Source organism: Micropterus dolomieu, linkage group LG03 (genome assembly GCF_021292245.1).
Source record: "Micropterus dolomieu isolate WLL.071019.BEF.003 ecotype Adirondacks linkage group LG03, ASM2129224v1, whole genome shotgun sequence".
Classification (NCBI taxonomy): Eukaryota; Metazoa; Chordata; class Actinopteri; order Centrarchiformes; family Centrarchidae; genus Micropterus; species Micropterus dolomieu.
In genome coordinates, this window is record NC_060152.1 from 15,910,401 (window position 1) to 15,935,496 (window position 25,096).

The window sequence follows — 25,096 nt, forward strand, 5'->3', positions numbered from 1 at the left end:
AGCAGACATTAAAAGGTCATTGGTGACTTTAAGCAGGGCAGTCTCAGTGCTGTGGTACTTCCTAAAACCAGACTGAAACTTTTCAAATAATTTGTTATTTTCCAGTACAGTGAGCAGCTGTTTGGACACAATTCTTTCTAGAATCTTTGCAATAAAAGGCAGTTTTGAAATTGGTCTAAAATTTTGTGGGAGGGAGGGATCTAAACCAGGTTTCTTTAAAAGTGGGTTCACGCAAGCCGTTTTAAAATAATCAGGGACACAACCAGTAGATAGGGAGCTGTTGAAAACAGAGATCAAATGGGGCCCAACAGAATCTATTACTTTCAGTAAAAATTTTGTAGGTATTATATCAAGTGGGCCGGAGGACACTCTCATTTGTGATACTGTTTTTAAAAGCTCAGACAAGTCAATGGGATAAAACTGGTTAAAACTCTGTTGTTGCTGGTGAGGGACCTCTGAGTAAGAGGCCACGGGAGTAAGAGGCCACGGTATACAAACACCGTCAGGATTTTTCCCTTTTACCGCACGATGGACAAGCTGGAAACCATTACACACACACACACATACATACACACATACACACATACATACATACATACATACATACATACATACATACATACATATGTGTGCACAGTCCTCTTTAATCTTACAGCACTATCTATTATTCAGCGTGAGCAGGTGGGAGGGGCGGGGTAAAGTGTTGGTAGGGGCATTGCTGAATGGAGAGTGGGTGTGGAGGGAGGAGGCAATCAAGGGTGAATACGTGTGTGTGTGTGTGTGTGTGTGTGTGTGTGTGTGTGTGTGTGTGTGTGTGTGTGTGTGTGTGTGTGTGTTTGTGTGTGTGTGAGTTTGTGTGTGTTTGTGTGTGTGGGGTTGAGGATGATTAAGATGAGAGGCAACCCCCCATCCTGCACACATTTTCAGCCCACTCTAGTCCCATGAATAGTAAATTGTAGCCGGCTGCTGAGATGGAGTACTAGGAGGAAGACAAAGACAGCAACGGGGGAATAAAGACCCCATGACCCACCAACCCCCTCCTGACTTCCTCTTTATAGATTGTCACACTTCAGATGGGTGGCTCGTGTCAATACGGCATGTTGCTAATAAAAGAGCTAACGACTATAGCACACACATTAATGTTATTAACTGATTATTTTCACCATACAGGACACTCATTTTGACCAATTTCTTATCCAAACAAAAAAGGATACCAACCAATCAAGGGTTTCGCCTGCCTCTTGCAGAGTGCATTCTGGGATAGCCAGCCTGCATGACCCTGAACAGGCCAATCAGGTAGATGGATGGATGGATGGTCTAAAGGTCGCCTCATGTTGGCGCTATATAAAAAGTCAGTGGACCACCAAAATCAATAAAATTCATCCTCCAGGGACCGTGAATGTTAACACAAACCGATTAAAATGTTCACATCAGAAAGAAAGAACAGTAGACTGAAAATTTACAAATAGCACATGTGCTTCGAATTCACAAGATATATGACTTTATAACAAAACGCCTACACTCCTATTATTCACAGTCTATGGAAAAACATTAACTTGAGGCAAAGACTCTGAAAAGGCTGCTTATGAGGATGATAATGATGACAATACATACCGTAGACTACACTAGAGACACAGCCAACAGCTAAAGCTAAAAAACACACCTTTCCTGTTTGCTTCAGGCAAAAATTAAACACGAAAAATGCACAGCAGTAGAGTTCCTCATTGATCAAAATGAGAGATCTAGGTTTTGTTACTGGGAGCCAAAAAACAATGTTGGCCCATTCAGCTTTAATTCCTCCCACTCCTGGACTCACTCACACATCAATTGGGTTTATTCTGTCTGGCATGAAAGCTATCTGTACACAAAATCAGTGTGGCTCTCAAGCTGGGGATCAGTTCACAGAGGAGTGTGTTAGGAGGACAGTGATGAGGACAGAGGAGAGAGGAGGGCAGCAGGGGGAGGAATCTAAGGTGTACTCATTCACAGAGGGAAACTGGAGATCTTTCTCCCCATGAGGGACGGATAACTTGGACAGGGACAAAGACAGGAATGCAGCCGCAGCCAGAGTGGCAAGCCAAAACAAAACATTCCCACAACTCAAACACTACCAATCACCAAACACACAAGTATCCAACCATCATCAACCGCTTATCCTGTGTACTGGGTTGCGGGGGCTGGAGCCAATCCCAGTTGACATTGGTCGAAAGGTGGGGTACACCCTGGACAGGTCGCAATCCATTGCAGGGCCATACATAGACAAACAACCAGTCACGCTCACACCTAAGGACAATTTAGGGTCACCAATTAACCTAGTCTGTGGACAGTGGGAGGAAGCCGGAGCACCCGGAGAGAACCTACGCAGACACAGGGAGAACATGCAAACTCCACACAGAAAGGCCGGGGCAACCGTGGGTTTGAACCCACAACCTTCTTGCTGTTAGGCCACGGTGCTATCCACTAGAACATTGTGCCGCCATTTTTCTGAGGATTTATTGACAGAAATGCAATATAATATCTGTAATTATGTTTTCAGTGGTGTATAAAGATCTTACATAATGAACCATTATGTTTCTATTACCTTAGAATGAGCCATTTATATCTACATAACCGCAGGCACCCCCTTTCTATGGAGGTTGCAGTATTGTGTCGTCATGTTTCTACAATAGCCGACAACGGACAAACAGCGCTACAGAGCGCGTTTCGTCATCACGGCGTTTTCTTCTGCTTGTATAATTCCGGCAGTGTAGACGTCCCGACACTACATTAAATGGGTCTATAGAAGTAGAAATAACAATAATTATAATAAACAGTCTCTGAGTAGTCCTCTGGTTTTTTACATTTGGACAAATGTACGAGCACATGTGTTATTTAGCATGAGAGCCGACAGCCTGTGGATCTTTGTACCATGAAGCCAGAGGAGACGGGACAGATGTAGACAGCTGACAGCAAAAAATCACAGACATAATGGTGTGGATTTTCCCAGACGGAAGGCTTTGATGTGGGAAAGATGTTTTCAAAGCGGAGCTGAAGTTGTCTGTTTTCTGCTGGACAGGTAATTAAGTTACTCAGACTTTAGCAATGCACATGAAAGCTGCTGTTTGATAGCTTTAGCTAGAAGCTGGCCATAATCACCGACAGACCTGGTGTGTTTCTCCTGTCTACTTCTGTGAAATATGTAGTTGGATTAATTTCATGTAGCCTTGTTGTTCTCCAGCGATGTGGTTTGGCTTTTCCTGTTAAGTTAGCGAGACAATCAGCTGATCAGTAATTGGCAATAAAAGGTAACGTTAGATTAGAGCATGGAAGCATCAGCCATCTAAACTGCTCTGGTAGAAAAAACATGTAGTTGGATTAATTTCATGTAGATATTCTCCAACGCTGCGCTTTGGCTTGTGGTGTAAAATATGTAGTTGGATTAATTTAATGACTCTCTCTCTCTCCAGCGCTCTGTTTTGTCTTTGTCGGTTATGTTCGTTAGACAATCAGCTGATCACTAATTGGCAATAACACATAGCTTCCAGTGTGAAAGCTCAGATCAGCCAACTAAACTTTTACTGCCCTGGTAGAAAAAAATATGTTGTTGGATTGTAATTTAATGTAGTTATTCTACAGCGCTCTGTTATGTGCCGTTACCTGCTGATGAATCTTATTGGCAATAAAACGGTAACAGCAGGTTTTTTTTATAGTGCTTTGCCACTGTACTTTCACATGCTAAATGACCATTAAAAACTTTGCACCATTTTACCACAAGCTGAAATTATGGCTGTCAGTACTACTTTGTGTTTCTGTTGTATTTTAAAAATTAAAAAAGACATTTTGGTAAGATTTGCAGATTGCTTATCTAATTAATTAAGCAAAGTGAGAGGAGCCTTGATCCTCACCTAACAATGCCTTTGTAAACTTCATATATTTTGTGGTTTATAATGTACTGTGGTGCAGAAACAGTGAGGCTTACATTGTCCTGTTATCTGTCAGTGGGAATACTTGATGCACTAGATGTGATACACAATAACATTTGGTTTTACTGAATAATCAAGTAAATATAATTTCTTAATATATCAATGTAAAGAAACCTGATCTCTTGACTGGCAACTCTGCTATCTCACAGAGGACATCTTTTGTCCTGTCTCAGGCACCGTAGCTATACAACTCGCTTGGATAGAGAAGGGGGGGGTGCAATTCGCAACTCTCACCACTAGATGCCACTATTACTTACACAATGAACCTCTAATCGATTGTTTTTTTTTTCTCGATTAATCTGTTTAGCATTTTGTCAGTTGATTAGCAGACAGTGATAAATGCCCATCACAATTTCTCAGAGCCCAAACATTTCTTGTTTCATCCAAAACTCAATGACATTCAATTTGCAATGATATAAAACAGAGAAAAGCTGTGAATCGTCACATTTGAGAAGCTTGAACAACCACATTTTTGGCCTTTTTGCTTGATAAATTCCATAATTGATCATCAAAACAGTTGCCCATTAATGTTCTGTTAAGTGACCATTTCATTATTAAACTGTTGCGGCAACTAAATGAAAGACAATAGTAATTTGTCTTTCATTTTGCAATTACAATTTCCTAAAACTCAAGCGGTGTCATCAAATTGCTTGTTTTCCCAACCAATAATACAAAACCTAAAAACATTCAGTTAACGATTAAATAAAACAAATGAAATCAGCAAATCATCACAACTGAGAAGCTGGAACTAGGAAATGTTTTTTTTAAACTGATTAAGAAGACAGTTGGTGATTTTTAGAGAAAACAGAGAAATGTCACACAGTACAACACTGACCTCAGTCTCTCATTCTTATTCAGAACCACACATGTCAAAACAAACTGTTGCCCAGAGCTGTCTGGTTGGAGGCTTATTCTCTCTCTGGTAAGCTAAAAACAGGATTTCACTTAAGTGTTTTCTTTCAGTCGATATTCTAACTGACTTTTTGCACCACATGCAGTTAAGAAATTACGGAAAAGGACACCATAAGCACACAATGTCACACAAATGAATAATGACTCTGCATCAAACCAAATGCTGATGAAAGTGTATGTGCATGTGTGACAATCTTGTGCATATCTTCACGAATGTGTGTGAGCATTTATGTACGTGCATACAACACATTTATATCCATGACTGGTTGATAGGTCACGCAGTGAGCTGCAGGCTTTAAAGAAACATATCCTCTAAACCTGGGAACTCCTGTGATGCAACGTTTCACTCAGTAGGGGAGTGACTTCAGCTGTGATGAGCGGGCAGCATCACCTTATGTGTGTGCCAAGTTCAAAGGCTTCTCTGTTTTGGGGACTAAATGAGACAAATAAGCCATGGTCTCAAAGAGTGACAGAAGGAAAACAAAACAGAGGAACAGCGAACGGTTTAAAGAGGAAGACGCCAAAATGTGTGATTTTTATAAAAAAAAAAGCTACAAGAGAGTGTGAGACACAGTGAGAGAGTGAGAGAAAATAAGGAGAGAGAGTGGCTCGCTTTCCATCAGCAGTGCTGTGATCAATATCTGTGTCTGACAGGGCAGTGCTCTAGCCTTTACCGTAAATCACTTCCTATTATGATAGAACCTCTAAATCACAAACATACACACACACCCACATTAGGTATTTTTGTCTTACGAGTGCAGCTAACAGCTAATAAACAGCACTGAGAGAACAGGGAAATACGAGCTCTCTCCAGCAGTACCACAATGCCCAACTTCAGTTAAAATGCTGGAGTCAGCATTAGATTATTGCGCAATATGAGTTTTGGGATTTAGACTAAAGAAGAATAGAATGTGAATTTCTACTCAAGCCCGAGAAACTGACTAATGACTCCTGCTTGGATAATTTCAACAACAAGCAAGTCAGCGTTAAAGTTAATCAACCTTCATTTAGACATATCAGTTTTGTGATTGTCAGGTAAGCCATAGCATATTAAAAACATGAAGTGGAGAAATAACTCTACTATCAACTGCAATGAAGACATCAACCTACAGACAGATAGCGTGACAGTTAGACAGACAGATATCCAGACAGAGACAGACAGTAAGCTATTAGCTAGACAGACAGATAGCTAGCTAGGCAGACAGATGACTAGCCAGACTGAGAGACAGACTTTAATACTCACTGATTCAGCTCTACATCCAAGATGAATTTTCTGCCAAAAGCGTCGACTTGAAAGCTTGCTTGGGCCACATGGTTCACCTAAAAAGGCAAACAAGATAGGTAATTTAATATTACTCAAGGCATCCATTATCATATTCATGGGTCACTTTATTATTATATGTGGGAATCATTTCACAGCTGCATTGTCTATTTCAGCACCAATCGGCAGTAAGAAGGAGACTGTTTTCATTAAGCTCCGTCTTCTTCTGAATTTAATTTTCTGTAAACTATCTAATCTACAGTTTATGTAAACCCGCTCATACATAAACTTCAGTAAGCATGCATGCACGCAACATAATGTACTGTTATTTTACCTTGATGACCATTAATTTCTATGTTAAGCAAACTGCTTTTGTAAAGCAAAGGATTCATTGAAATTCATAAATGCTGAACCATATTTCCTTCTGGCAGCAATGATATGTATATAACACAAACACAGAGACTTTCTTTCTTCTCTGACCAAGTGTACGGTGTGTGTGATTGTTTTGATAGAACGAGAGCCTGAATCATCCCAGCTCTGGGCACATATGGCATGGGCTTCATTACAGACCCTTGGGTCAATGAGAACCCCCCACAATCATTCCTGTGCAGGTCCAGTGGAGTCCCAGAGCTGAGCTAAAAACACATCTCACCCTCCCCCAGACTCTGCGAGCCCACGGGCTACCTTCATTACAGACTGGAGGAGGGGTGTGTGTGGTTTTTTTGTTTCCATTTGAGGAGGTCCCCCTGTGCTCACACAAGGATGACCTTAGCCCACGAGGTCCCCATTGGCCACAGTTTCTATTGTTTGTAGAAGTGTGTCTATGGGTGTTCAATGCATATATGAGCCAGTAAGAAGGAGTGTGTGTGTGTGTGTGTGTGTGTGTGTGTGTGTGTGTGTGTGTGTGTGTGTGTGTGTGTGTGTGTGTGTGTGTGTGTGTGTGTGTGTGTGTGTGTGTGTACAAAGGGTAATCCCTTTCCACGGCACACTTTTGATGAAATCTAATCTGGCAGATTGGATCCATGATGGGAGAAGGTACCAGTAATTGTGTTTAATGAAAGAGCATCCCACCTTCACTGAGCCGGGCCAATATTTTGAAGCCACCACTGACTCTTCTCACATTGATTTCTGAGTTATAGCGAGCTTACTTTCCACTCATGGCTGTCGAAGTATTACTGTAAGTGCTATCAATCCACTGCACACACACACACAGACAGAGGAAGGAAGGCAAACATTTAAACCAACACACACATGTTCAGAGTTCACTTGAAGCATTATTTCCACCAAAACAACACAAGCACTTTGCTGAACTCCTCATTCAGTGGTGGAGTTGTTTGTGTCTGAGACTGAAAATAGGCAATGCAACAGAAGTCTATAAATAACATCCTGCAAGTCACACATTTTCAGGACAATTTGACAGATTTGTTTTTAGGCTATTGATCTAAAAACAGCCAATAAATGATCAAACTCTAATGCAAGTGACATCGTGGCTGATTGCACACCAGATTCATCTCTCCGGAGAATAAGAGTCTCAGAACATGTCTCCTCCTCCTCCTACCCTGGATCTATTCCTCACTTGCAACGTATATTTCATAGCTTAATTAGAACTTTGAGACCGTTACTGATTGCCCGTACACAATACATTTTTTCAGACACAGTCAAATGAAAACATCTCCTGAGCTGTGAAGGAAATACACAGAAATTACCCATGAAAATTTGTTTTACACATAATATGCCATGGTTTGAGCAACTGTTGTAGAAGGTAAAAAATGTTCCCTTGCTCTGAAGAAATTTGCCTCCTGGCTGTAAGATCTAGTTCAGTATCAGCTTCAAAAGGAAAATATTGAATTGAGATCTGATGGCAGATGGTTCCTGTTAGCTTGTTTACCCATCGGGCTGCAGCTCGGTCTAAGGTGTGAGAGAGACAAAGGGTTAGCACCTCCCTGCATGCTACCATCTGTGGTCCTCTCCACTCTCTGAGCCCTGAATAGGTTAGCCTACACAAGCCACACAAATTAAAAACGCATGACAGGTTTGGACAATGGCAATTGACTCATCTCTTGAAATGAACCCAGCAGACAGGTTGCTTCACTGAACTGAGTCAGTGAACACAGTAACAGTGATAATGATGATTACTGCACTGTATCGGTTATTATACAGACAAGGACAAATGGCTCTGGTAGGCTTTCCTGTCAAACAATATTGTTGTGCCCATCAGTTTTAGATAACTACCAACAGATTTCTGCATAATTTTGTTACATCATCGATTTAGTGTGTGGTCATGTCCAAACATACTAGGAAATGAGGTTTAACCAATGCATAGCCTACTATACCGGCTAGCCTACAGTGTTTTGCTTGGCTGCATGAAGATCCAGACATCTAAACACTTGCTACAGTTAAAAGAAAGTAAAATAACTGTAAAAATATGTAGCCTATGTATTTGTGTCCTTATTTAAGTGCATGAATTCTCTTGCCACTCAATCCCTCTTCAGAGCACATTTCCTGCAGATTATTACAGTAAATATTCAGCTAGTAGAGCACAATAGATTTTTTTGGGATTAGGATTTTTTTAGGTCAATACCGATATTGACCAAGAGAAGATAACAGAATCTGATAGTAACATATCAGCAGAGATTTTTACACATAAACAAACATTTTTAATGAGGATTCCTCAAATTGTGACCCTTTTTACCAAAGCCGGACATTTAGAAGTTGAAAAATTAACTTGTCAGTGCCCTCTGGTGGTCAACCTATGTAACAGCGATCCTGTTTCTAAATTACCTCAAACATCTTTAGCATTTCTCTACTGTAACTTCTTACATATTACTCGACATATACCAATATCTGTCAAATGCTGAAATTTGCTGATAATATCGTCCACTCAGATCGAGCTCTAACAGCTATACTCTCTGGTCATTTTCATAATAAATAAAGTGGAAAAACGCTGCATGGGATATCAGATATGAGCTGGTATAGGTGAGGCAGCTGCTGGGACAGCAACCCAGCCGGACACAGAAGATATCACTAAATTATTAATTATCCTGGTTGGACACACGACTATAGCTGATTATTTCCTAAATGTACAGTGCTGACAGAATGAACGTGACAACTGAGGAGGACCTATTACAAAGCTGAATATTTTATATCAATTCAAAGGCAGAGTGGTCTTCTTTTTGCATACGAAGGCAATGATGACCCATATAGCACATGCAGACAGTCTAATTAGTGCGGCCAGTTCCTGCCTAAATGTTTCTTCTGTTTTGCTTGTAATTAACTAATTATTAATTTCCCCTCCGAGGGACAGGGGCAGAGGAGGAGATGAATCAAGGCAAAAACCCAAACACGCAGAAAACAGAGAGCACACACATGTAGAAACTCCTCGCTCTCCCTCCTGACAACACTACAAACATGGTGTATACGGTACCTGTGTGGATCCGGAGCTGGCTTTAACCCTGGTGCTGAGCTCATCCTCGGTGATCTGGCTGTGGTTGTGCCTGCTGTAGAGCAGGCGGAGAGGCACCGTGCCCTCCTTCCCGACAAACCTGCCTGCATCACGAAGAGCCTTCAAGCTCGACAAGGCGTCTCCTGCACAGAAAGGAAAACACCGATTTCATTACCCGCCTGTCCCTTTTGTGCGGGAAGCGATGCAGAGACGCATTCATCACAAACACAGACATCTGAAATGTCGATTGGTCCTGTTTTCCTGTGGTAACACGAAACAGCTACAGGCTATGCATATTTTACATGCAGATATGAGGTAGCCGAAGCAATGATAAAAACAAATAAACACAGGCCCTTTAACGATTATTTAACGTCTTGATTACGCGATAATAATTCATGTTATATCTAAAATAGCATCAGTTACCATTTTGGTCATTTGGGCTGCTCTGGTGACCGACGTGCATCAATCCACAGACGCACAAAAGGGAAATCCACCATCGCGGGCGCATCATCAGCACCATCACCTTTCTCTCTCTCTTGATGGAAATTATAAAACAATGCGGTATTCCAGGAGCAGGCTCTCGGGGTCCTGCCTTCGCTAGGGGAGCTTGAAGCCGGAGCTGGTCGTCTGGTTAGCGCAGTCCCTCTGGTTGGGGGCCATCGGGGTCCTTACGAGTCTGAACGCCGAGCGCGTCTGAGCGCACCGAGACCCCCGCGGACCAGCAGCACGGAGGAGGCAGGGAGGAGAGAAAGAGAGAGGGAGAAGAAGGGAGGGGAGGTGACTGGGGACACCTCCTTAAAACACATCAATATCCAGCGGCTCACTGCAGAAACGCCTAATGCATAAATATGAGCGAGCAGTAGAGACGGGATGGAAAGAAGCTGCGGACCCGGCCCTCCGCTGGCTGGATGATATTAACGCGCCGCCTCCTCCACTTCCCTCCATGTTAAATTGCTGCAGGAGCGCCATTCCTGCCCAGTCCTGCCTGTTATCATCGTGAGTCACTCTGTCATCAGCCAGGGCTCAAGAAAGCAAAGTTCTGATAAGGGGTATAGGCTACATTTCTATGGGTGTGTGGTGGTATTGTTTTTGTGGATGTTTTATACTTGTTTTCACTTTTTGGGGCTGCAACAATACCCTATAGTTCCGTCATATTTTCCAGTTTTGACACAAATAACATGCGTAGATGGTGGTGTTGGTTCTCATTCATGTGTGACATGTTGATCGTCTTGTAAGATGTGTTGACAGGTCCACAAAACCTTTACAACGTTGACACATGGCAGCATCAACAAAATACTTTACATACCAGTGTTTATGTACACACCAGATGCTTAACCTGGTGCTGGAATTGCCCCAGAGGCACACAGCAAATCGTACAGAGTTAATGAACTGACCAGCAGCAGAGCAATTGTTTACTTAAGGAGCTGATGTGGCTCTGAGGCAAGTGTTCAACACAGTCTGGCACAATGTTACATTTAGTCTGAAGATCTTGAAGCCCGTTCATGTTTATAATGGATTGAAAAGAGCCAGCTTACATTCAAGAAACTTTAAAACACCTTGAGATAACAAAAGTTGTGGAAGTTTTATTTGGTGGTTCTCAAAGTGAGGGGGTCCTCGAGGGGGTTCCCGAGGAAAAAGGGGAATCATTTATTTTCATTAAATATATTAACACAATGACAGAATGTATGACTATTTTGATCATGGGTTTTTATACACCTTCTGTAGTTAAATAACTAAAAGCAGGGTCACAACCAGCACTGGCACAATGTTCTCCCTGTGCCTGCATGGTTTCTCTCACCAGTTTGACAACTTGTAAGGATTGAAGGCTACATATGTATTGCAAGTGTGTACATTTGAAACCTGGTTTAATAATAACACTACTCATATGTTTGAGGTAGGTACAGTTTGTGCACTATGATCATAGAAACACAGTGGCAGCAAGCTATAATGTGTATGAGGATCAAAACTGACAATGTCAGTGTTGCCTTTTATATTTGTAGTACTGCTGTACCTTGGAACACATTGTTGCTCATGTGTTTTTCTTAATACCTGTGGCACAGAGGCTCCTATTTGACCCAGTGCATCCATTTGAGAGCAGCGAGGAGGAACAAGGGCACTATGCTGATGCACTAAACGCAGGGAAAAGGGAGAAGCTGAGCTAATGCATCAGAGAGGAGAAAAAGCACATGAAGGCAGGACATTAAAAGTGCACTTAGGAAGAATCCGAAAATGTCATGTATAATGTCAAGTACCACAATTCCAACCTGCAGGTCATTCACATTAAACTGCAACAACTACATGTATTTTATACACATATAAAATCAGTTCCCAGTGTCTGGGAAGTTTCCAGTCATCTTTCTCCAATATTTTGACTAAAGCTGCCTTTTTCCCTTTAAGTAAACAGTCAGTATTCAGTGGAAAAGACTGCATTTGAAGACTGTAAATAAAAACACTTCTGTAAACGTTCATTCACACAGTAATATTTCATAGATTTTCAAGTGGTAATAAAAGGTATCAAACTGGTAAAATTATTTTTAAATACATCTGTTTTGTAATGTCTGTTTTAAGATCCACACAAATTACAGTTATGTCTTAAATAAGGTAACACTTTGTGATGTGACTTCTGCTGAGACACTTTATTCCAGTTCATGGCGTCTTGAAGAAATGTCTCATAAAACTGGTATGCAAAGCAGCAGTAAAAGCAATTAGCTATTATTGATTTCCCTTATTAAATTTATACCCATCACAAAGGGAGATATAGATATAGACTAGACAAATTTTAAAATATATTTAAACCTTCAGACATGTGGATTGTACTAAAAAGGGCTGCAACTCAATCTCAAGACGCCAGGCGAGAATTATGGTTTTGAATAAATTTCTTCAATTCCACTTTGACACTTCTTTGTGTTGACTTTAGAATCTAAATTAACATATTTTCTACTATTTTTTTGCAGCAAAAGCAAATGTGCAAAAACATCATTTTTAAAGCCACATAAAGCTTTAGCTCTTTTTAAGTTGTATATCTTATACAATGCTGCTGCCTTTCATCTGAAATAAAACAAAATAACAGGGAAGAATTAAGCATTTCTTCACCCCTGAAACAAAACAAGCCACTGTTGATCATTCAGCAGTCTTTAAACTGATGTTTCTGAAGAAAACTCTAGTGGTGTGCATTGTCCATGGCACAGAATGTGTTGATTATAGTATTGGAAAAGGCAATACTAGTCCAGTTTATCCCTTCAAGTCATGTATTCCCTTCCTAGTCCTCAAACCCCAGAAATTCCACATCCATGTCATCACTTGACTGAAAAAGCTCCCAAAGTTTAAGTGTGGAGTTGTCAGGAATGCCACTTAGTTTTACATGTTCGTCCACTTTCCGTCTTTTGCGTTTATAAACTCGGATCTTCCTCTCTATTTTCCGGACTGGAGAAAAGCTGACTGTAGGAAGGATTTCTTCTTCCTTTTCTGAGAGATTGTTTACGGTAATTTTGCCGGGCAATATGTTTCCATCCTGAACAGAGGAATCCTGCTTATCAGACGTCTCTTGTTGATTTGTTAAAACATCAAGGCTTTTTGAAGAAACATTCATATTATGGAGGTGAGAGGTTGTGCTGTTCTTGTCTTGAGCTATTATTTGGTCCACCAGGTCAACCTGAGCAACTCTAGAGGGAACAGAGGCAAGACATTCACCTGTAGAGGGAGCCGTTTCCTTCTTGGGCTGAGGTATTTGAGCCTGCCCAGCCTTTTCAGCACGAGAAGTCAATGAATTCTGTCTGCAAGGTCGTTTACCTGCAAGAGATTTGTGCTTGGATCTGTCTGAGTGAGTGTAATAGCTCCTCCTGCCACCCTCTCTGTGAATCAGAGGAACAGAAGCAGGAAGTGATCCGGTTTTTAAAGTGTGTCCTGAATGAGATTCCTCATGCCCATCAACAGACAGGTGCTGCTCTTCTTTAATAATCTTTGTGATATCGAGATCTCCCTTGTGCCGTAGCTCAGTATTCCCACATGGTCCAGGTGCAGTCAGAATGGAGGAAACACTGCACTTTGGTCTGATAGGAATCAAAGAAAATATAAAAGTAGAGTGGAATAGAAAGATAAAAGTTTAATGTTAAATTTATTTTCTTGAGAACATATGTTGATGGAAGTTTAAAAGGTTCGGGGAGAAATTACCTTTTAACTTGAGTTCTGATGTGGATGAAGTTGCAGTGCAGGGTTGAAACCAGTTTGTCCACAACCAAATATTTGTTGCTCTTGGAGAAAGCCTTGTGCCGTTCACTCTGTAGGTGCTGAACAATTTATTATTTTTTTTTAAATCACCCAGTTAAAAAAAATTATAATTATAGCTGTCCAGCGGAAGCTACTGAGCATACAATTCTTTGAAATTAGTGCAAGCTCAAACTGAATCTGAATTGATCAGTTTTCAATTTGAAATGTTCAAACTGATTACTGTTTGAAACTGTATTTAACAGATTGAAATTGTATTTAACTCATTGTTTTTAATTTGTGAGTATTATTTCAGCAGTGTTCCCAATTCAGTTTCCTCAAAATTCAGTTTTAAATCAGTGGCAATCATCAAGGGGACAACAAAAGAAGAGCTCTGATTCAATCAAACTCCTTTCAAAGAACTTTTTCAGAGTGCAAGGTTTTCTGGGTATGTAGGTCATTGGTCTCCATACCCAGAAAGCCTTGCAATACAAGACTACTGGAATTTTTTTAATTTGCACTCTGATCCAGGTGAATTACTGATGAACTAGCATCAGTCAATTAAAAGCTAGACCTTCATACTGTTCACAAGTTTAGCTACTGCTGAGTTTGTCCTTTCTTATTACACATTCCAAAAATAATGGCAAAATAATGTCTAAACACATCTATACTTCGAAAATTTGATTAGAGTTGTGCATATAAATTAGGGTAAAAATGCTTTAATGTAAGCTACAAGTCTTTGTTAACTCCAATACATTTAATTACACTGTGACCCAAATGAAAATTGTTGTTAATTTAAATAAATAAGATATGACTTCTTAATATAGTCTTTCAAAATAAAACACATATAAAAGGGCAGTAAGCCCTGCAGGATCAAAAACATATTTACGCTGTGTTGTGTGTTTTGGCTTATGTGGTATTACCAATATAATTACTATAACTATATCGTATTGACAGCTTTCGCTTTTAGAAATGTTATAACTTACCGTTTTGATATTCTCATATTTGATCATACAGCACTCGCAGTATCCACCTCGTTTCTTGTCTCGGTTCTTCTTTCGGCCGTGTGCTCTCTCTTCACTGGCTGAGGCTTTCGGACCTCTGTTCCCAGAGCAGCCCACAGAGGGTGCACAAATAAAACCAAACTTAGATGAGAACATTTTGGATTTTTGCATTTTGTTTAATCATTCTTGTGGTCTGGCTCCAGAAGTGCCCAGTCACCGTGGTGAATGTGCAGAAAAGCACTTTTCAAACCCACAGAACTTTAAATTCTACTCAAGTTCACAAAGTTTCAAATACCGAATTTCTCAGCCTGAATTACAATTAAAAATGTATGTAAGCAAACAGTGCACTTTTTAAATAAAGTGGAAAAATATAAACATGTTCAGTTACTTTATTTTCCACAATGTTGAGAGTCTGTCTTTGGCGTCACCAGATCGTATAAAATAAAAACAAATTAAAAACCATCTATAAAGACAGATCACTAAAAATATAAAAGGAGCTAGGTGCACAAATTGTGATTCCAGTGGTTAAAATATGTATGATAAAAAAGTTTTTTTAAAAAGCGTCCTTGTCAAAGCGTGACATACTGTGCTGCACACATGCTAGGTTAGCTAAAAGCAAAGCAGAGTGGGAACACCATACCTGTTCCCCCGCTGTTTGTTCCCAGGAGGATCCTTCTCCTCGACACAGAAGGGACTGCAGGGAGGAACAGTCTTCAGATTGAATTCAGGCATGTTCGGCATAGTCAGGGAGATTGGACGGTAGTGTCTGAGGAAGAGAAAAGAAACACAATGACGTCAATAGATGTAAACAACTCAAGGACGGTGGGTGGATGTCAGCTTCTTTTAACCTACTGTCTCTTACCTACTTGAATCCTCAACCTTGATGAATGGTTTACTGAGCCGCCCCCCTGAAACAAACACCATTGACAGTCAGTTTAAATTATTTTAATAACTAGTAACAACAACACAGGCTCTGTGAAAACCTGTTTAGTCCTTGATCAGACACTTACCTTTGCATTTCTGAAAGCCTTGCTTGGATGCCGACTCAGCTTTGACCTATAGAGAATGACAAAACAAAATGCACTTTAAAACAAAAGGTACCAAAGTTAAACCAATAATTTTCAAGAAATTAATACCAAAATCTGATTGCAGTTTTTTTACAAAGGACTAATTTAAGAATTTGAAAACTTACACTTGTTTTGGCAGCGGGACACTGGCTGCTGATTATCTTTTTTTTCTTCTGAACATATGATATTATATCTGCAAGTGCCATAAAAGAAATTAAAAAAGTCATTATTTAAATTACACATGCCAATAATGTACATAACAGTTGATGTAAAACAAACAGATATAACCTCTACAACATACCATCTATGTAGAAGATTTTCACACCCCACTCCAGAGCATTTGACAGGATCTTGTTCATTTGTACCCTCTCCTAAAAACAAACAAGTTTTTATTAGCACAGAAAACAAAATAGGTAAATACAGTTCCTATTTAAACTTAGTGTTGGCTTAACAAACCTGCTCTTTCACCACTCTCTCCACCAAAGACTTCCCTCGACTTGTCACAAACTGCAATAAAATAACAGAAAATTAAAAACTAGATGACATTAATAACTAGTAAAAATTATCTAGAAAGGAACAGAACTGGTGAGAAGTGAAATAGACATAAAAACATCATATCTACACTATGGTGGATGATTCAGTGACAGTGAACTCACTGCATCCGTTTGGCCCGGAGACCTGCTTTTGACGTTGTCCCCATGGCTGCCAGGCCGGTGCGGCTTTGAGCATGGGTGAGGTGAACTCTGTCCGGAGTCCGGGCTGGGGACAGGAGAGTCCTGCCGGAAGCACTGCACATATCTAGCCTCCCTCTTGTTGGATATCAGATACTTAATTTCCTTACTGAAGAACTTCTCAACAGTCTGAGTGACAAACACGAGAAAAAAAAATAAGGTTTGGGGGAAAGATAAAGACCTTTATACCAATCTCTTCCAGAAAAACAACTGCAGTATTCAGTGACAGTGTTCTACAGTATCGGGTAACTAACTGAAATCTGAGTACTTAATATTTTAACCTTTCTGACAGCCAAAAATAACAACATGGAGAAATGTGTTTTTGGCTTACCCCTCCCAGTTCTTTGATGTCACTCTCCAATGTATCCGCTCTCTTGTTTGATGGCAGATCAAGGTAAAACACTTTCCCGGCAAAAGGTTTGACTTTAGCAGGAGAGGACACACGCGATATCAGCTTAGCTTGGCTCAGTGCTGCCTTGTCACCACCACTGACACTTTTCCCTAAAAGGGCAATCAGGAAAGTCACATGATGAGAGATCCAGTGGTGTCTCAGCTGAGGTGCTTGTGATCAACCACCAATGTAATCATTCATATGACAAACTGATTGATCAGTCATTTATCCTGTCAAACTTGGTAATGGTGACGTAATGGTTACAGTTTCAGAAATACAAAGAGCAACTTGTTTTTAATCATTTTAAGTGATTACACCTAACACTTACATGTTATGTAACAATTCTGTCACACTTTTTCTCAGTATTGTTACTCTATCAATTGTGTACATGAGGGCTATTGGATGTCTGTCCATTCTAGAAGTCACTTTTCCTTAAGTTTTTCTCCCCTTTTAAAGGGTCTCTGTGTCAAGTTTTTTCCTATCCGAATCAAGGGCTTGAGGACATAGGGTTGTCTTTGTTGTACAGATTCTAAAGACTTCTGAGACAAATTTGTGGCTATATTATAAAATAACTGTTAAGGTTGACCTGAGTGGTCGTAACTTCAATTAAAAACAGTCTTTAAGTGAAAATACGACTCAAATAGCTTGAATAAAAGTGACTTTTTGCTTGTTTTTTAGCTTCTGTGAAGTTTAGTATAAACTTTACTTAAAATCATTATATCAGAATCAAAATCAGCTTTAATGGCCAGGTATGTGTGGACATATGAGGACATATGAATTTGACTCTGGTCTTATATTGCTGTCGATGTACATACACAGAGCACGTATAAACAAAAAAAGGCTCAACAAAAAATAGACTACAGCTTATAGTATACACATACACACAATAAACAAAAAAACCCAACATTTGTAGACAGCAAGACAATAAGTGTAATGGAGCAGAGTGCAAAGGATACTGGAATAAATATGTTTGTGCGTACATGAGGTACGTGATTGTATAAACTGACAGTCATTACACAGTACATACAATATATTATGGTATAATAATTATACAGTTTATACAATATATGCAATATAAATAGTTTGTTACAAAATCTGAATAAAAATAAATAAATAGTACAGCATACAAGTAAGTTAGAGTCAGGTTATTCTGCAGTGATTAGTCAGCGATGGTACGTTAATGACCTTTAAATACAGAAGTAACAATTAGATTACCTTGCCAGTTGGATCCCGTATGCCTCTGGATGCGCTTTGGCTTCATGATATTATCTTTCATTGACAAAATAACGTTTTTCTTGCCGTCCTGTCTTGAGTCAACATGCCGGAGGAAGTCCGTAACTTATCTGTCTCCTGTGTGTAAACAAAGACAGGACTATTTTCAAAGAAGATGGAAATTAACTTAAACCAAATAAGGGGTCTGAATAGTTATAAGCACTGTAACGTTACTTAAGACAGGATGCTGTACTCCTCCCCCGTTATATAAATATAACTAATTTTTAAATGCATTCTTACGTTAGTTAACGTTAACGCAGTGTCTCGTTTCGCTCACAGGACAGTTTGTGGGTTAGCTGCTTTTCTCAACTTACGTTACATTATTCCCTCACCTAACGTTACTAAACGGAACAAGAGATGTGTTAGCACGGTTGTTAACGCAGACTATCCATTGGCAAGCCGCTTTACTAATGTTTAGACAGCTGTAGTAAACTTTGTCTAGGTCACAACTTCGCTAAACGTCCCTTTCCCGCTTTAAATCCAATGGTGGACGACGTTTATGTTGCCATGTTTGACAATGCGATTGACGTTTTCTCTCGTCCTTTCCATACCTTCCGGAAACTGTGGGGGTTTAACCAAAGTGTTACGGCAACTTTTCAAACCTGGCAACATCAGAAACAAGTAAATGCTTCGTTTGTGTTTGCATGAGATGTTTCCACGTCACTAATAAAATAAATAGATATATTAAAATTGACATCGACAAATTGTTTGATTTACAAAAAACATTTTAAATACGATATGCGTAATTATGTGTTGTACATATTTATTGCATTTAACATTCTGGAAAAAAAATCATCGAATGTGCTCTGCTGAAATTAACATTAGGTAACATTGTGATCATGTAATGTTTGCTGTGTAAACTGACAAGCTAGCTAGGGTTACAACAATCCTTGAACATGCACACGTGAGTAAGCAAGGATTAGAGGCTGTAGGACAGTGATAACTCTCATACTGTCGGGAACTAAAAAACCTGAGAGGGACGTGTGTGTTCATGGAAGACTTCGTTGAGGTAATTTAGCAGGTAGGAAGTTAACGTTAGCTAAAGTAATTTGCTAACGCAGGTTAGCCTAAGGGCTTCTTCATCATGTAATGTTGCAGCACCTGGAATTATATTCTTATAATAACCAAGCCAACGTGTCTGTGGTCGCGAATTAGCTCATTTAGTAAAGCAAGTTCTTGTATACACGACAACTAACATATAGATTAAAACAGGTCTAATGTCGAACTGTATCTTTGTTTTTAGAAGGAAGTATGAGTGGTGAAAGTCCTGCTTCTTCAGCCGGTTATGGCATTACTCCACTCCAACAGATGGTGGCGTCCTGCTCCGGAGCCATCCTCACATCTTTGTTTGGTGAGATAACCAGACCAATCACCTGTCATGTCTAGTATTTAAAGACTGGTGTTTTACTTGTTTTAGTTCATTAAATGCAGCATTACTGCTGATCATTTCGCACAACACGTTGTTTGTTTTCCTTTCATTCCAGACAAGTTTCTACTCAATTCAGTACATCATGAAAGACAAATTTAAAAGAGCTTGACACCTACATCTCAGTTGGCACTTTATTAGATACACCTAGCTCAAACTAATGCAGTCTAATACAATGCTATCATTTTAAAGTGTTGACTCAAGTTAATGGAAATTTTGAGTCTGTAAATTCTAATTTATTATACTAATGAAATATCTGTAAGCAAACACTTTGTTGTGCAATATAATTCAACAGCAGCCCAAACTACAGCCTCAAAAATGAAGCTATATCAACACCTCTCTAAAACAGTGTCAATAAAAACCGTACATTATAACCTTCATGAAGGTAGGCTTTTTTGCACAGCTGTTATCTGAGACTGCATTGGTTATAGCAAGATGTACCTAATAAACTATCAAATGAGTGTACTATGGACAATCCACAGTGAACATCCTGTTTCTTCTTTTTGTGGTGATAATGAAGCTGATGGCCTAAACAATAACAATCTTTACTGGTTTAAGGGCAACTGGCAAATAGAATGCTGTAGTTTTTATGAGCTTTGTTAACCCAGAAGACAAACAATAAGCATGTTTAAAACTATTACGTGAATGTGATATTTTGATATATATTTGATTGAAAAATAGTTTCTGTATTGAACTTTAACAAAACAAAAAGTGACTTTATGTTCACTGTGACATTCACTGTTAATCTGGATCAAGTTTCAAATTTACATTTACAACATTTTCATAGTGTGCTGGAATGAAGGGAAATTCATGTTTGCCTGGAATGTAGAAAAACACCACAGAAAATCTGTTTAGCTTCTGAAAATGGTTTATAGCAATGTGAAATATATACAACATTTCAGGCAAAAACACTCATGTCGCACCTCACCTGGACCTTTGCATACGAACAGGCCAAATAAATGTTCAATCATTGGTGTATAATATAAGTACAGTAGATCTATATTTTGCATAGGGGGACATCCCATTTGGCAACATTTGTACAGTGTACCAATTGTCATACATAAGAGGCTCATGTTAATTGTTTGCTTTTTTCAGTTACACCTTTGGATGTTGTGAAGATCAGATTGCAAGCACAGAAAAATCCCTTCCCCAAAGGTAAAATTAATATGAAGTGCGTTGGTCTAGTATTATGTATATTGATGCAGTAAATGTTAGATGACCACATAAATTTTTTCAATATCTTTCAGGGAAATGCTTTGTCTACTGCAATGGACTTATGGACCACATATGTGTGTGTGAAAATGGCAGCTCCAAGGCCTGGTACAAAGCCAGCGGTCACTTTAATGGCACACTGGTAAAAATCTCCCATGCCAATTGCATGTCATCATTTACACATTGTGTAAAGTTGAGCTTCACAGAAAACCCCTGACTGCCAAACAGCAGATCTTTCTACACTTACTCTACACTTTGCATCTCTGCAGGATGCCTTCGTCAAGATCGTACGCCATGAAGGATTAAAGGCATTATGGAGCGGCCTACCTCCAACGCTGTGAGTGTGAAGTCTTCTGTGTCCCTTTATTCCCTCGTTGCACTTCATTCTGCCTTTTCTCCTCTTAAAGCAGAGTTACTGAGCAAATGTGGTGGATCGACAGCCGTTTAGCCTGTAGCTAATGCACTCATTAAGGGTGCTTCCCTTTGAAGTTGGACCAATTAGTGGCAAACCACTTGAGCTTTTTTTTGCAGGCTGATTACCAAAGATTTATTTATGTTAAGTGTTATCAAAATGGAAATTTCTTTAATAAAACACTTTAATTAATTTGTTGGTGTTGTTTCTGTGGTTTCCCTGCCTGGAATAATTTTGATGGAGGCATAATTTATGGATATTTTCCATGTGTGTTTCCAAGTGTGATGGCAGTCCCAGCTACAGTGATCTACTTCACGTGCTATGACCAGCTGTGTGCAGCGCTGAGGGTCAGGATGGGAGACCATACTCAGGAGGCCCCTCTTCTGGCAGGAGCTATCGCTAGAGGTGAGCTGACCGCTGTTGCATCACTGAAGAGAGCCGGACAGATTCCAGCTCTCACACGGCATAGTGTTAAGAGCTTTAAAATCAATTACTGTTGGTCACCTGCATTCAGTTGTTGTTCACAGAATAGAAGATGTCTGTTTAACAGAAAAGGCATCAATCAATAAGAGTATGAGTTCAGCTGAACGTATTGCAGTATTTTAATAATGCTGATGGTTTAATTTCCAGATTAATTCTCAAGGGCAACTATCCACACATTTTGACCTATAGCCCGGAGTATCTGTAATTTCATCCTACACTACATTTCATGTTGAAAAGCTGTTTTATGATCATTTATAAAGTGATGCACTACTCTCATTAAAATGCTCCTCCAAACTGAAAAAATGGGTTTTCAGTGAAAATTAAGCTTTTTAACTCAGTCGTTGTTGTCTGGTGTGTTTTGATAAGTTTTCTCTGCAACAGTATGATTTTTACACACTTCTGTCCAGCAGCAAGTGAAGATGTGTTTTGAGCTTTTTCACCCCTCTGTTCTCTCTCCATTCTGTGTGTGTCAGTGGGTTCAGCGACGGTGATCAGCCCTCTGGAGCTGATTCGCACGAAGCTGCAGTCTCAGAAACAGTCGTACAGGGAGCTGACTGATTGCATCCGCTCGGCAGTGCAGAGAGAAGGCTGGCTGTCTCTGTGGCGGGGTTTGGGGCCCACACTCCTCCGAGACGTGCCCTTCTCTGCCATATACTGGTACAACTATGAGAAGGGCAAGAGTTGGCTGTGTGAATGGTACAACACCAGAGAACCCACGTTTACTATAACCTTCATATCCGGAGCGGTGTCTGGCTCTGTAAGTGCATCGGCGCAACATGTAGCTTTTCAACATGTAGATGAGGATGTTGATTATCTTGACAAAAATAAATCACAATTCATAAGTAAATTGTAAACTAATAATTAATCTGGTAATTAATACATGATTCCATTTCTTTCAGATTGCATCCATTGTAACGTTACCTTTTGACGTTGTCAAGACGAGAAGGCAGGTTGAGCTGGGAGAGCTACAAGCAAAGAATTGTAATTATGGCAATAACTCTTTATTCTCATTTTAATTAGCAAATTTCGTCATAAGGTTACAAATCTTGTACATCAGTGGATTCCCAATCAGGAGTACCTTAACCCTAGGAGATACTTCTGCATGGTGTTGTAGCCCAGCTAATTTGAATAAATTGATTTGGTTAAAAATAAATGTATCCACATGGTTAGGATTAGGAGGAAAATAAGTAGGATTAAAATTTGGTGGCAAGAAAATAAGCTACCAGCTATGACAAGATGACTGCACTTTAGACTTTCAACCAACCCTCAGTCAGATGAAATATTATGTACTGTGATTGAAAGCAAACTAGGTAATCAGGGAGCAGAGATGTTGAACTTAATAGCTTAAAGTGATGGATAAATGGTTGCAACATCCAGTCATTGATCATTATGTCTTGTATCAACTTTTATATAAACGTGTTAAAACCCCTTAACAAGCAGCACGTGCCGGTTGGTCTGGTGCTGCGCAGCCAAACTTCAATCCAAGACAACTATCTGGGATCCCTTTTATTGTCTACTAAAGTCTCCAAAGATACCAAATATTTCAAGATTCATTTTGAGTCTTGGGCTAAATATTTCACTTGAAGAAGCTGATACAATATATGTGATACTGTCAGACAGTGTGGAATATGATTTTTCCAACATTACACCTACTTGAGGGGAAACAAAAAGGAAAACTCTATGTTCAGGTGGTAAATAGTTTAAAGCCAGTTCAAAAGAACATGGCGGGTTGTGCTGCTTGAACTCATCTGACAGGCCTGTGGTGGTACGTCAGATTACTGAAACTACAGCTGTTGTGGTCAGTTCTTAAGAGTCCATGAGTTATGTTCAGCATAACATTACTGTTGTCTTCTCAGTGTCGTGTCAGGTCTCCTCCTCCACCTTCAGAGTGATGAGCAGGATCGTGGCACAGGACGGCTTTAGTGGACTTCTTGCAGGTAGATACTTTTGTGACCCAGTCATATATATATATAACAGAACAGCATGTAATCAAGCCTCTTATCTGTTCTTATCTCCGCCAGGTTTCCTCCCCAGGCTGATCAAAGTGGCCCCGGCCTGTGCCATCATGATCAGCACTTATGAGTTTGGGAAGGCCTTTTTCCGCAAACATAACCAGGAGAGGATACTAGGGTCTCTGCAAACCAGCAACTCTTGATTTTCTTTTCCAGTTTAGTCATTTCTCTCCAAACACCTCTACAACCACACCTTGAAGGAAAAGGCTTATGTTGCCAAACTAATAACACAATTAGAAATGGAATTTAAAAAATGAACTGCTTGACCCATTTCTGCATTACAAGACATTATAGATGATCAAAATGTATATCAAAAGCTTTTTATTAGAATATTATATCGTTTTATGTTTCCTGCTATAGATAATGTGTGTGTACAACTGAACTGTGTTCTTTGATGTATTTATCAGCCAGCAGATGGCAGTCACATTTTTGTTAATATGTAATTTTCCAGGTCCCACATGTGGCGCTCTTCCTGGGATCATGTGCATTGTGCCTGAAGTCCTTACATTAGAGTTGTATGATTAATTTCTATTTTATTCCTCTGTATGTCACCCCGGGTTTCCTTCCCTGACACCAAAAGAGGATCTCCGTGTTTTTGCACTTCCACTCCAATCCCCTGTAACGTGTAAATGTGTGTGACAGACAAACGCACAAAAAGCCAATATCATGCCAGTACAGTGCGAGTGTAAAGCTATGAGTGTTTTTCTTCAATTTGACAAGAGACTGTGGAAGAGGACTGTGACACACGTAAATGAAAATGTGAAGTACCTGATTGACTTTGTTGACTTTATTCAAGCTTTGTCAACACACCTGTTGCCAACAAGAAACTAATGTCACTATCAAATTTTCACTGTTTTAATAAGTGGAGTTTATTCAAAATGATAAAGGCAAACAAATCCAATAAAACATCTGCTGTACGGCTGTGCAAATGATTGCTGAAACAAGCTAAAGGCAAAGTCATGAGTTCAGTGTCGAGGTACACGGCTAGTCACCAATAATACAAACTACAATATACTAATACTCTCCAAATAAATTTGTTTCTCATTCTCAATATCTGCTGCAAGAGTCATAACACAGATTGTTATTCAGAGTTTAAGGAATGATCTATTAGTGGTAACTAGCAATTAAAATACTGCATTTTAATATTTAAAGGGAACAATAGTCTGTGTCTGATACAGCTGAACTGTAAAGTAAACCCAGAACTGAAGGCTGAATATCAAATCAGTGATTATTACCTGAGAATGAAACCATGGGATACAACACTGACAACATAAAACTGATGAAATAAATAAAGAGACTGACAAAA

General features: G+C 39.6%; 3 protein-coding genes across 6 annotated transcripts in view; 1 reads left to right on the top strand and 2 right to left on the bottom strand.

Annotated features, from left to right (window-relative positions):
• Window positions 1-10,212, bottom strand: part of adam22 (ADAM metallopeptidase domain 22) — a 71,849-nt gene extending 61,637 nt beyond the window's left edge. For both annotated transcript variants that reach the window (XM_046044506.1, XM_046044505.1), the window contains exons 1-3: window positions 10,001-10,212; window positions 9,560-9,720; window positions 6,118-6,194 (exon numbers count right to left, since the gene is read on the bottom strand). In XM_046044506.1, the coding sequence (XP_045900462.1) occupies window positions 6,118-6,194; window positions 9,560-9,720; window positions 10,001-10,097 (335 nt within the window). In that variant the 5' untranslated portion in view covers window positions 10,098-10,212. The remainder of the gene's footprint in view (window positions 1-6,117; window positions 6,195-9,559; window positions 9,721-10,000) is intronic.
• Window positions 10,213-11,134: 922 nt separating this feature from the next.
• On the bottom strand, window positions 11,135-18,820 carry dbf4 (DBF4 zinc finger). 2 transcript variants are annotated; one of them, XM_046044875.1, is made up of 13 exons: window positions 18,578-18,820; window positions 18,189-18,323; window positions 16,914-17,083; window positions 16,508-16,711; window positions 16,308-16,358; window positions 16,153-16,222; window positions 15,977-16,044; window positions 15,795-15,840; window positions 15,647-15,692; window positions 15,425-15,550; window positions 14,767-14,881; window positions 13,748-13,863; window positions 11,135-13,626 (listed from the first exon to the last, which is right to left on the bottom strand). In XM_046044875.1, exons 2-13 carry the CDS (start codon window positions 18,247-18,249, stop codon window positions 12,837-12,839), a joined length of 1,863 nt encoding a protein of 620 aa, XP_045900831.1. In that variant the 5' UTR covers window positions 18,250-18,323; window positions 18,578-18,820; the 3' UTR covers window positions 11,135-12,836. The 2 variants fall into 2 exon arrangements, with proteins under 2 accessions (XP_045900831.1, XP_045900830.1); XM_046044874.1 differs by having other exon boundaries at window positions 18,486-18,819.
• Window positions 18,821-19,088: 268 nt separating this feature from the next.
• slc25a40 (solute carrier family 25 member 40) lies at window positions 19,089-24,707 on the top strand. Of its 2 annotated transcripts, none has more exons than XM_046044878.1 (10): window positions 19,089-19,266; window positions 19,489-19,596; window positions 20,767-20,826; window positions 20,919-21,025; window positions 21,153-21,220; window positions 21,576-21,700; window positions 22,252-22,535; window positions 22,678-22,759; window positions 23,635-23,715; window positions 23,800-24,707. In XM_046044878.1, the coding sequence occupies exons 2-10, from the start codon at window positions 19,497-19,499 to the stop codon at window positions 23,931-23,933; spliced, it is 1,041 nt and encodes a 346-aa protein (XP_045900834.1). In that variant the 5' UTR covers window positions 19,089-19,266; window positions 19,489-19,496; the 3' UTR covers window positions 23,934-24,707. The 2 variants fall into 2 exon arrangements, with proteins under 2 accessions (XP_045900834.1, XP_045900835.1); XM_046044879.1 differs by having other exon boundaries at window positions 19,090-19,254.
• Window positions 24,708-25,096: the final 389 nt, after the last annotated feature.